At 39.6% G+C, this 12,499-nt stretch overlaps 2 protein-coding genes across 9 annotated transcripts in view; one reads left to right on the top strand and one right to left on the bottom strand.

The window, feature by feature from the left end:
• TMTC3 (transmembrane O-mannosyltransferase targeting cadherins 3) overlaps positions 1-10,286 on the bottom strand; it is a 60,036-nt gene extending 49,750 nt beyond the window's left edge. Inside the window, exon 1 of one of the 2 annotated variants that reach the window (XM_065934175.1) lies at positions 10,105-10,286. The gene's annotated coding sequence lies outside the window, so the exon portion shown is untranslated. Of the gene's footprint in view, positions 1-9,730; positions 9,870-10,104 lie in introns of those variants that run through there. The other variant, XM_065934176.1, reaches the window with a different exon arrangement.
• A 143-nt stretch (positions 10,287-10,429) lies between these two features.
• CEP290 (centrosomal protein 290) overlaps positions 10,430-12,499 on the top strand; it is an 89,490-nt gene continuing 87,420 nt past the window's right edge. For 5 of the 7 annotated variants that reach the window (XR_010663045.1, XM_065934171.1, XM_065934168.1 and 2 more), the window contains exons 1-3: positions 10,685-10,716; positions 11,323-11,449; positions 11,598-11,675. Coding sequence is in view for 6 of the 7 variants with exons in the window: in XM_065934171.1 (XP_065790243.1) it covers positions 11,348-11,449; positions 11,598-11,675 (180 nt within the window). In the remaining variant the exon portion in view is untranslated. Of the gene's footprint in view, positions 10,478-10,524; positions 10,623-10,684; positions 10,717-11,322; positions 11,450-11,597; positions 11,676-12,499 lie in introns of those variants that run through there. The other 2 variants (XM_065934170.1, XM_065934169.1) reach the window with 2 other exon arrangements.

The raw sequence follows: 12,499 nt of genomic DNA, 5'->3' as shown, positions 1-12,499 counted from the left end.
GAAAACTACAGGCCAATATCACTGATGAACATACATACAAAAATTCTTAACAAAATTCTAGCAAACAGAATCCAACAACATATTAAAAAAATCATACATATATCATGACCAAGTGGGCTTTATTCCAGGAATGCAAGGATTCTTTAATATCTGCAAATCAATCAATGTAATACACCACATTAACAAATTGAAAGATAAAAACCATATGATTATCTCAATAGATGCAGAAAAAGCCTTTGACAAAATTCAACATCCATTTGTGATTAAAACTCTCCAGAAAACAGGAATAGAAGGAACATACCTCAGCTTAATAAAAGCTATATATGACAAACCCACAGCAAGCATTACCCTCAATGGTGAAAAATTGAAAGCATTTCCCCTAAAATCAGGAACAAGACAAGGGTGCCCACTCTCACCACTACTATTCAGCATAGTTTTGGAAGTTGTGGCCACAGCAATCAGAGCAAAAAAACAAGTAAAAGGAATCCAGATAGGAAAAGAAGAAGTGAAATTCTCACTGTTTGCAGATGACATGATCCTCTACATAGAAAACCCTCAAGACTCTACCAGAAAATTACTAGAGCTAATCAATGAATATAGTAAAGTTGCAGGATATAAAATTAACACACAGAAATCCCTTGCATTCCTATACACTAACAATGAGAAAACAGAAAGAGAAATTAAGAAAACAATACCATTCACCATTGCAACAAAAAGAATAAAATACTTAGGAGTATATCTACCTAAAGAAACAAAAGACTTATATATAGAAAACTATAAAACACTGATGAAAGAAATCAAAGAGGACAAAAATAGATGGAGAAATATACTGTGTTCATGGATTGGAAGAATCAATATTGTCAAAATGACTATACTACCCAAAGCAATCTATAGATTCAATGCAATCCCTATCAAGCTACCAACGGTATTTTTCACAGAACTAGAACAAATAATTTCACAATTTGTATGGAAATACAAAAAACCTCGAATAGCCAAAGTAATCTTGAGAAAGAAGAATGGAACTGGAGGAATCAACCTGCCTGACTTCAGACTCTACTACAAAGTCACAGTCATCAAGACAGTATGGTACTGGCACAAAAACAGAAATATAGATCAATGGAACAGAAGAGAAAGCCCAGAGATAAATCCACGAACCTATGGACACCTCATCTTCGACAAAGGAGGCAAGAATACACAATGGAAAAAAGACAACCTCTTTTAACAAGTGGTGCTGGGAAAACTGGTCAACCACTTGTAAAGGAATGAAACTAGAACACTTTCTAACACTGTACACAAAAATAATCTCAAAATGATTAAAGATCTAAATGTAAGACCAGAAACTATAAAACTCCTAGAGGAGAACATAGGCAAAACACTCTCCATCCGACATAAATCACAGCACAATCCTCTTATGACCCACCTCCCAGAATATTGGAAATAAAAGCAAAAATAAACAAATGGGACCTAACTAAACTTAAAAGCTCTTGCACAACAAAGGAAACTATAAGTAAGGTGAAAAGACAGCCCTCAGATTGGGAGAAAATAATAGCAAATGAAACAACAGACAAAGGATTAATCTCAAAAATATACAGGCAACTCCTGCAGCTCAATTCCAGAAAAGTAAATGACCCAATCAAAAAATGGGCCAAAGAACTAAACAGACATTTCTCCAAAGAAGACATACAGATGGCTAACAAACACATGAAAAGATGCTCCACATCACTCATTATCAGAGAAATGCAAATCAAAACCACAATGAGGTACCATTACACGCCAGTCAGGATGGCTGCTATCCAAAAGTCTACAGGCAGTAAATGCTGGAGAGGGTGTGGAGAAAAGGGAACCCTCTTACCCTGTGGGTGGGAATGCAAACTAGTACAGCCGCTATGGAGAACAGTGTGGAGATTTCTTAAAAAACTGGAAATAGAACTGCCATATGACCCAGCAATCCCACTCCTGGGCATACACACCGAGGAAACCAGATCTGAAAGAGACATGTGCACCCCAATGTTCATCGCAGCACTGTTTATAATAGCCAGGACATGGAAGCAACCTAGATGCCCATCAGCAGACGAATGGATAAGGAAGCTGTGGTACATATACACCATGGAATATTACTCAACCATTAAAAAGAATTCATTTGAATCAGTTCTAATGAGATGGATGAAACTGGAGCCCATTATACAGAATGAAGTAAGCCAGAAAGATAAAGACCAATACAGTATACTAACACATATATATGGAATTTAGAAAGATGGTAACGATAACCCTATATGCAAAACAGAGAAAGAGAGACAGATGTACAACACAGACTTTTGGACTCTGTGGGAGAAGGCGAGGGTGGGATGTTTCGAGAGAACAGCATTGAAACATGTATATTATCTAGGGTGAAGCAGATCACCAGCCCAAGTTAGATGCATGAGACAAGTGCTCAGGCCTGGTGCACTGAGAAGACCAGAGGGATCGGGTGGAGAGGGAAGTGGGAGGGGGGATCGGGATGGGGAATATATGTAAATCCACGGCTGATTCATGTCAATGTATGACAAAAACCACTACAATATTGTAAAGTAATTAGCCTCCAACTAATAAAAATAAATGAAAAAAAAAAAAGAAAGAAAAGGCCCTGATGCTGGGAAAGATTGAAGGAGGGAGGAGAAGGGGACAACTGAGGATGAGATAGTTGAATGGCATCACCGACTCAGTGGACATGAGTTTGAGTAAACTCCAGGAGCTGGTGATTGACAGTGAGGCCTGGAGTGCTGCAGTCCATAGTTGGAGACAACTGAGGGATTGAACTGACTGACACTTTTTAAAGACATGCTAAATTGAAATCAGCAAATCATAAAGATAATTAGCTGTACCTTTTTTTTCCCTTTTGCGTTGTTTAATTTTTTTTAGCTGTACCTTTTGAAGATGTATAGAAAAATTATCAAAGGGTTTATCTTCAATCCAGAAGCATTTTAGCATATCTAAATGGTATGGACATGTACACACTTATTATCATGATAAAGTTGATACTGTTTATTTAAAGACTGGAGAAATCTGCACAATTCTTTCTCAATCACACTAAAATAACAGTTGTTGCTTCTTAAAAAAGGAAGGTTATAAATTCACAAGGATAAAGACAACTGGAGAGGAGATCTCAGCACATTTCGGAAGCTGAAAAGGCAAAAGGATTCCTAAATGATTCAACAAATCTCTGGAAAGTGAATTCTTAACTGAAGGGGGAAAAGCTGGAAATTTTTCTGCACCCCTTACAGCATCAATCTCAAAAATTGGTGCAAAGGAACTCAAGAAATAGGGTGAGGAACAGATAGATTTGTTAAAGTTTAGACCCCTCTCTCACTGCATAGAGTCAAGTAACTTTACCTCCTAGGTCAAGGCAGAAGACTGAAGGACTACTCTCTGGAGCAGGTGAAACAGAGTGTCTGCTACTGGAGACATAGAAAGGACACAGTGTAGCGAAAATGAGGGTTAAGCTAAAAGTATACTTTTAGACCCTCAAGCTATCTTCTACCATTTGAACCCAGAATCCTGTACAAAAAGAGAGGGTACTAAAACTTCCAGAAAGAAATAAGGCAGGTTCCATACCAAAGGTCAGAATCCAATTAAATCACTTTTTCTTTCCACCAACAACAGTAGCAGCCAGAGAAAAAAATCCAGAAAACAAAAAGGAAATAATGCTTCAAATTTCTGCTGGATAATCATTTCCAAATTAAAATTTTATTTTAATAAAGTCTAATTCACCAAGTAGGAAAGCAGATTAAAAATGCTGTAAAGCATTCAAGGTCTCAAAAACGTACCTCCAACAATTCTCCTCTCAGGAAACTAATAGAAGACTTACTCTAATAACATGATGGAGTAACAAACACAAAGATAAGGAAATCAGGAGACAGGGAATCAAACACAAGAGAGTGACAAAGGAAATACCCAAACTTCAGCCATTCAAGTAGTAATACCTAGGCAACAATAGAACAAGCCAGCAGGCTATTGAATGACAGTCTCAAGAAGATATAATTGACAGAACACTTGACGCACTTAAACATAGCATGAAGAATGATTTTACATCATGTGTGTCTTTAATTCTGGGGAAGGCAATGGCACCCCATTCCGATACTCTTGCCTGGAAAATCCCATGGATGGAGGATCCTGGTAGGCTGCAGTCCATGGGGTCGTGAAGAGTAGGACACAACTGAGCGACTTCACTTTTACTTTTCACTTTCATGCATTGGAGAAGGAAATGGCAACCCACTCCAGTGTTCTTGCCTGAAGAATCCCAGGGATGGGGGAGCCTGGTGGGCTGCCGTCTATGGGGTCGGTCGGACAGAATCGGACACGACTGAAGTGACTTAGCAGCAGCAGCAATCTTTAATTCAGAAAAACAAAACAACTCAAGACATTCACCATCAGGTAGTGAAAATCAAGTCTTGTGTATGGCGTCAGAAACCTCTCAGGTTGCTGACCAGGTAACACTTGGGGTGACAAACTGCTGCTTGGCTATATGTTTTCACATAAAGACAGTTTAAAACTAATAGAGAAAAAATAAGTAAATTAAATCGACGGTTTTAATACTTTGAAATTATATATGGGAATAATGTGTATTTGATTTTTAGAGAACTTATAATGTTGAAGAGTATTTAATATATATATACTAGAAACTCTGATATACTAGCTTCAAAACTGTAAGTTAAAATACAATATTATGCAAAATACATAACATACGTAATAAATTATTGACCATGCAATTTATGGATTTAAGACTTTTAGTTGAAAGTATAAGAATTTATAGCCAAGTTTACAAATATTGAGATTTTTATAAGGCCAAGGGAGTTGCCATGGTTTTAAGTATAGTTTATTAGCTTTATAGAAGTTGCTTAAATTTTGAGAAAGTTTTGCTTGTTAAGTCAGGCACTGAAGTCCCTGAATAAAAATGAAAATACTAAAATTATAAATGCAGCTTTACATTAGGCAAATCAAGCTTTAAATGTAGCTAAGAGCATTTAGTCCTTTCTACCTCTTGTGGCCATATTCTTCAATAGGTTAACCTGAACTTTAAATAGTACTGTCAAGAGAGCCAGATGGTAGGTCCGAATGCACAAGCACTTTTCAAGTTCTTGCTAACTGCATTTTTTTTTTTTTTTACTATCAATCAAGCAAGGTAAACCCAGAAACAATGTGGGAGAGGTTATAAAGGGTCAAGGCAATAGAAGTTTTGAAGATTCACTAAGGAAGCATATTATGAGAGAGAGGGAGGAGAGCTACTTCTCATGTCTGTCCCGAGCTCAGTTCTGGAGTTACCTTGAGTTTTGTCCAAAAGAGCCACCTGCAAGGGCAGAGGTTAGGGCAAACAGAGGGGTTCCATAAGGACACAGAGAGAGGGCACCAAGATTCACTTTACTGCAACACTGTGACACATCGCTGCTGAATGTTAGTTGTAGGAGTGCTATAGACTGGATGTTTGTGCGCCTCCCCTACCCACAAACACATGTTAAATCCTCATGCCCAATGTTGTTCAGAGGAGGGGGCCTTGGAGAGGTGATCAGGTTATGAGGGTGAAGCTTCATATTATTATAAAGGCAATAAGCCTATTAATGGATCTGAGAGATCCCGTACCCCTTCTGCCATGTGAGGACACTGTGAAAAGATGCCTACTATGAACCACATCCTCATTAGATACTGAATCTGCTATGCCTTGATTTTGGACTTCTCAGTCTTCAGAATTGTGAGAAATTCCTATTGCTTATAAATTACCGAATCTACGGTATTCTGTTGGCAGCACAAACAGACCAAAGAGAACTTCCAGTTCTTTTCCTAGGCACAAAAGCATATTCACACAGATGCACAGTGTGAGTGGACGGAAAGATTGATTGGCTTACCAAATGAGGGGTCACTATATGCAAAGAATTCAAATGCAACTGACCATTCATAAGCACATTATGAACATAGAAAACAATGTAATTTCTTCAAAATTGTACTGAGTGCTCACTCTTCCTAATACCCCGACAATACAATCATGGGAAAAAAACTAATCTATAGGACTATTTTATGAAATATTTATATTATATGAAATCTGGGAGTATTAGCCTGGAGAGGAACGTCTTCTCAGCTCAATAATTTCATGATTATATCTTCTTCAAAAATCAAACTCTGGCTTGCACGGTCTGTATTCACACTGACTCCTACTAATCTTTCCAGTCTCCTCATGTTGAGAGAAGACAAGTGTTTGCTTGCGGCACACTGATCCTCTCCATGAGTGCAAGGCAAAACAAAACACCTTCTGTACCCAGTAGAGACTAAATTTTTCAACACCATGCTTTATGTTAGAAACTGGAAAAGTAAGTTACTATTCATTTTCTTGATAAGGCAGCATAAAAGGGATGGGAATTACATCTAGAATGTAGGCTGGCTGGTACAGAGAACAGAAGTAGCAATTATAAAAGGCAAGTCTTTCTTGTGAAGTGATTCTGGAAAGATAAAACTGCTCATAAAACTAAAAAGATGAAAGAAGGCAGATTTAGGCAAGTGCTCCTATAGTAAAGTCACTTATAAAATTGTCAGATAAATCACTTCTCTTGGTGAAAACTGAGTGATTTAGAAAACTGCATGAAGAATAATAGTGGGTTTTAGGGATTTTCCTCAAAATTATACATAGGGAGTGACTGAACTAGAACCTAAGTTAAACTTCTTTGTCCACAGTTAGGTACAAACATACTACAGTGCATTAGAGCCTAGACCTTAGTTAACTCATTTCCTACTGCATCCCCAGTGTCTAGCAGAGTGAAAAAGCCCTAAGATACTGTTAGAATGAGTCAAGTATATAAAAAAGTAGAGACATTACTTTGCCTAGAAAGGTCCAAAGAGTCAAAGCTATGATCTTTCCAGTAGTCATGTACAGATGTGAGGGTTGGACCATAAAGAAGGTTGAGGAGCAAAGATTTGATGCTTTCTAACTGTGGTGCTGAAGAAGACTCTTTGAGAGTCCCTTGGATAGCAAGGAGATCAAATCAGTCAATCCTAAAGGAAACCAACCCTGATTATTCATGGGAAGACTGATGCTAAAGTTGAAGCTCCAATATTTTAGACACCTGATGTGAACAGCTGACTCGCTGGAAAAGACCCTGATGCTGGGAAAGATTGAGGGCGGGAGGAGAAGGAGGTGACAGAGGATGAGATGGTTGGTTGGCATCATCAACTCAATGGACAGGAGTCTGAGCAAACGCTGGGAGATAGTGAGGGACAGGGAAGCCAGGCATGCTGTAGTTCATGGGGTCACAGAGTCAATACATGACTTAAGAGACTGAACAACAATAACAAAGCTATAAAATTTAAGCAAGATTTTGCATTTAATCAGTACTGCTATTGAGATCTGGGTTATAACTTTAGTGTCATTAATTATTACAAAATTACTTAGGTTCTCTGAATCTGTACTCATTCAGTTTTGAAAATTGAGAATAAAACTTACTATTAGGTCAGGTACCTTAAATGTGAATAAGAAAGCAAGGAGAGGTAAAGGTAGAAAAGACTAAAACAGACAGAACAAAAATAATAAATAAATAGAAAATAATAGTCGCAAAGAATGAAAAAACAAGAACAAAAATAAGGTGCTGCAGTAATAATAACAGATGACTACTACAAAAGTAAGTATGTAGTTTTAAGCACAGTAAATGACATATGTACTCCAAAAACACCAGCTTTCCTCTCTGCCTCCCCCTGCTAAATTATAAATTGAAAACACTGAACATGAAGAATATTTAATTCAAATTCTTGAGTAAACAAAGTTATATAATCAGAATATGTATTTTAATATAGACAGCAAGACAGAGGAACAAGCACTTTACAAGTATTGGTCTCCAGCATGCAAGAGAAAGCCATGTATCAGTTATAAACATATCCTTTAACCAGAAAGATTCGTGTGCAATCATACTATTCAAGTCTGAGCAGAGTTCTTAAACTCTCCAAGCCTTGATTTCTTAACTTAGTTGGAAAATGAGAACAATATAAGCAGCTATTTCACTGAATTATTATGAAGATTAAATGAAATAAGGAATAAGCTATGGTAATCAAAACAGTTTGCAACTAGCATAAAAACAAACACACAGATTAATAGAACAGATTCAGGAGGCCAGAAATAAAAGAATCAAGAATATACAATGGGGAAAGAATAGTCTCTTTAATAAATGGTTTTGAGAAAACAGAACCACAAGCAAAAGAATGAAACTAACCCCTGTTTTACTTCACTCACAAAAATCAACTCAAAATGGATTAAAGAATTGAACATACAACTGACAACCATAATTCTTCCAGTAGAATAGGGGATAAGCTCCCCGACATTGGTCCTGGCAGTGATTTTTTGGATTTGGAACTAACGCACAACAAAAACAAAATAAAAATAAACAAATGGTCCTATGTCAAACTAAAACATTTTCACATAACAAATGAAATCCATGGAATGGGAGAATCTATTTGCAAAAACAGATATGAAAACAGGTTAATATTCAAAATAAAAACTCATACAACTCAATCACAAAAAAACAAAACCTGATTCAAAAATGGCACAGGAACTTCTTCCAAAGACATATAATGGCCAACAGGTACATGAAAAGGTGCTCATAATCACGCAAGGTAAGGGAAGTGCAAATCAAAACTACAATCAGAGTATCAATTAATTCACACCTGTAAGAATGACTATCATCAAAAAGACAAGAGATAAATATTGGTCGCAAAAATGTAGAGAAAAGGGAACACTTGTGTATGGCTGGTGGGAATGCAAACTGAAGAAACCATCATAGAAAACAATGATACAGGCTCATCAAAAACTTAAAAACAGAACTACCATACTATCCAGCAGTTCCACTTCTGGGTATATATTCGAAGAAAACTAAATCACTTTTGAAGAGATAGTCATTCAGTTACTCACAATAGCCAACCCATGGAAACAACCTAAGTATAAATGCATAGATAAAAGCATAAAGAAAATGTATTAATAATATGGACACACAATGCAATATTACTCAGACACACACAAAAAGAAATCTTACCATTTATGACATCATGACAACATGGATGGAACATGATGACATTACGCGAAGAGAAATGTCAGAGAGATAAAGAAAAACAACTGTGATCTGGTTTATATGTGGGATCTAAAAAAAGCAAACTGACAGAAACAAAGAACAGATCTGTCAACGGGTACAAACTTTCATTTCTAAGATAAATAATTTATGGGGACATAGGGCATAGTCAAAAAAGGGTTAACCAACAGTGTTTGACACACCATCTTTCAGTAAAGGACTACACAAAATGAGCATTGCTACAAATCCGATGAATGTCTCTAAATGGATCAGAAAATTATGTTTTTTATTTTTTTTACTGAACGGCTTGGAAAGAAATTATTTTCAAAAGTAAACTTCGGTAACAATTAGAGTTAGCAAATGAAAGAAAGTGCTTAAAATTTAAAAAAGATGGAGGCACTGGTCCAAACAGTTGAAAATGTATTTTAGATTTCGAGTCTACAGCTTGAGAAAGTTTTCCTAGCGGTGTATCACATCCCAGAATGGCTGAGAGCAGCCCGATGGGCAAAACTTGCAAAAAGCGAACCTGCAAGCGTTTAAGAAGGCAGCTGTCAGGGAAAGTCATCCTTGGTCACCAAGCAAGTAACACCAACAGGGCTGGTGAGTACAGAGGTGACTTCTCTTTCTACCCCCTAGCAGTGGCCTGGGCAAGTTCTAACCTCTCCTCTCTGGAACCTTCGCTCAATCTTCAAGTCCGTCAACCCGCGAAGATAATGGGGCTACAGGTAAGGCGGCCGAGGTCGGAGGATGCGGTGTCCTCTTCCCAAATCCTCACTCGCCCCCAACCAAGCTCGTGGCCCCCAACTCCACTGTGCAGAGACAGACGTTGAAATCGAAGAAGCTAAAACTTCTGCCTTCTTACAGAAGGCACCACCCAGGGCGTCGCCAGCGAACGCCCAAGGAGAGGGCGGCGTCTTCCCACCTCTTCAGACTCTGGCTGGGCCCCTCAGCCCCAAAGGCAGGAGCTTCTCTCCCCCGGGACCGCCCACATCCATCAACTCCCCCCAGCCACTAACCAATAGCCTGACCTCACCTGGGAGCAGTTCCACCCGGGGTTGACTTAGAGAAACCTCGGGAAGAGCGGTCCGGCGAGCGGCGCCACCGAAGGTACAGTCATGTTGGGCCTCTTTCAGGACACCAGCGCAGACACGCCTCGGCCGCTGCGCCTCCCGCCTCCGGGCGGTTCCCCCGCACCTCGGTGCCGCCGCAGCCTCCCGCACTGCACGCCGGGAACGGCCTACCTCCACTTCTCAGAGACATCAACGTCCTCAAAGTCCCGGCCTCCAAGCAGAACTGCATTTTGGGATTTGGAGTCCTCATCTCACGCCTTCACTTCGTCCTTAACACACAGTACAGCGCACTCGCGGGGGAATCTAAACGTAAAGCATCACCCACGGTCGTGAAATGTAGGCATCGCTAGCATCCGGGCTCTTGTTGCGGCCTCGGCGGGGTGGGGAATGGTGTCGCCTAGCAGCCGCCGTCGCTATTACTCGCTCGGGACCAGTTGGCGGGATCCGGTGTCCGACTGGAACGGCGCTGGAGAGCGGTCAGGTTTGGCGGCTGGGCCGGGCCGAGTGGGCAAGGTAGCTGAGAGGCAGGCCGCCTCTGGTTGCCAGGTCGCCTCTGGTTGCCAGGTTTGGTGTAGGTAGGTGGATCCTGGTGCGCGCAAACCGAGAGTCTCTTCCCACGCAGGTTCTTTAGCCTTCGGGGCCCAGATAGACAGCAGCTCTGTTTCCCCGTTCTTTAGCCTCCTGTCCGCAATCGGTTTGCTTTCCCTTCGCTTCAGCCCTCATTTCCCAGGCCCAACTACACTCGTTTCAATCGTATATTTATTTCCTCATTTTTTTTTTTTTTTTTTTTTTTTAAATCCTAGCTCTTGTTTCTCAGAATCAGGGCTCAATTTTAACCTTCCAAGCACCCCCGCGCTTGGCACCGTTAGGTGTTCGAGCGCTCTGGTGGCGAGGGGGCGTGGAGGAGCGGGACTGAGTCTTAGTTCTGACTTAGACTTAATTTAAGCGTGGACGCCTTCGTAAATTATTTGACCGATAAAATATGATTTGTTGCAACTGCTGTACTTTTTTTTACAGGCTATTTAATCGACATATCTGTTACACAATTAAGGAGCAATAGCTCTTTGCAAACACCCTAGAGAGTTGTAACAATGGGATCTGTAACAACTTTAAATTACTGTAAAAACAGTAATGCTACTTAACCTTTTAAATGCTAATACCCACTTGTTTTGTTACTGAAGGTAAAGCACAGTGAAAGAATTCAAGATGCCACCTAATATAAACTGGAAAGAAATAAGAAAGGTTGACCCAGATGAGCTGCCTCGTCAAGAAGAATTGGCAGATAATTTATTGATTTCCTTATCCAAGGTACTTAATTGATAAAGCATAGATACCTACATACGACTATGATTAATTTAAATTATCCCTGAAATCACTGAATGGTACAACTGAAAGAATTCTTATATTTTGCTTAAGGATTATAAAATATGAAATTGTTGCTTTTCTCTTTACTTAGGTGGAAGTAAATGAGCTAAAAAGTGAAAGTCAAGAAAATATGATACACCTTTTTAGAATTACTCAATCACTAATGAAGGTTTGTATGCAGTACTCTTAGCTTTGACTATTAGAGAAAGCTTAAGAATCTCTTCTTAGATAGGTTAATTTCTAAAGTACTTTGTAAAATCTAAATGGCAGCTAAAGTTCCTAAAATAATGTGTAGGGGAAACAGAATGGTTGTGTTTTTAAAAAGCATAGGGATGTCTTATGTTAGTGAGTGAAAGTCGCTCAGTCCAGCTTGACTCTTTGTGACCCCATGGACACATGGTCCATGGAATTCTCCAGGCCAGAATACTGGAATGGATAGCCTTTCCCTCCTCCAAGGGATCTTCCCAACCCAGGGATTGAACCCCTATCTCCCACGTGGTAGGCAGTTCTTTACCAGCTGAGCCACAAGGGAAGCCCAAGAATACTGGAGTGGGTAGCCTATCCGTTTTCCAGCTGATCTTCCCAACCCAGGAATCAAACCAGGGTCTCCTGTGTTGCAGGCAGATTCTTTATCAACTGAGCTATCAGGGAAGCCTATCTTACGTTAATTATGTTATAATTTGTTAGAGTAGCCAACCACTGTAGGGATTTGTTACAAGAGAAAGAGATTTAGTTGTGAGAATACCTTATAAGGGCTTTCCTGGTGGCTCAGCTGGTAAAGAAGCTGCCTGTAATGCAGAAGACCTGGATTCGATCCCTGGGTTGGGAAGATCCCCTGGAAAAGGGAACGGCTACCCACTCCAGTATTCTGGCCCGGAGCAAAGAGTCAGACACGACTGAAGGACGTTCACTCACTCTCTTACCTTATAAAGGTCAAAGACTGTTGAGTAGTTTTAGGTAAGTGGAGGCAGTGGTAAAGTGTTAACAAGATTC

Source organism: Muntiacus reevesi, chromosome 4, assembly GCF_963930625.1.
Source record: "Muntiacus reevesi chromosome 4, mMunRee1.1, whole genome shotgun sequence".
In the NCBI taxonomy this organism is placed as follows: domain Eukaryota; kingdom Metazoa; phylum Chordata; class Mammalia; order Artiodactyla; family Cervidae; genus Muntiacus; species Muntiacus reevesi.
The sequence above is the reverse complement of the archived record's forward strand: the minus strand, read 5'-3'. Positions and strand labels throughout refer to the sequence as shown.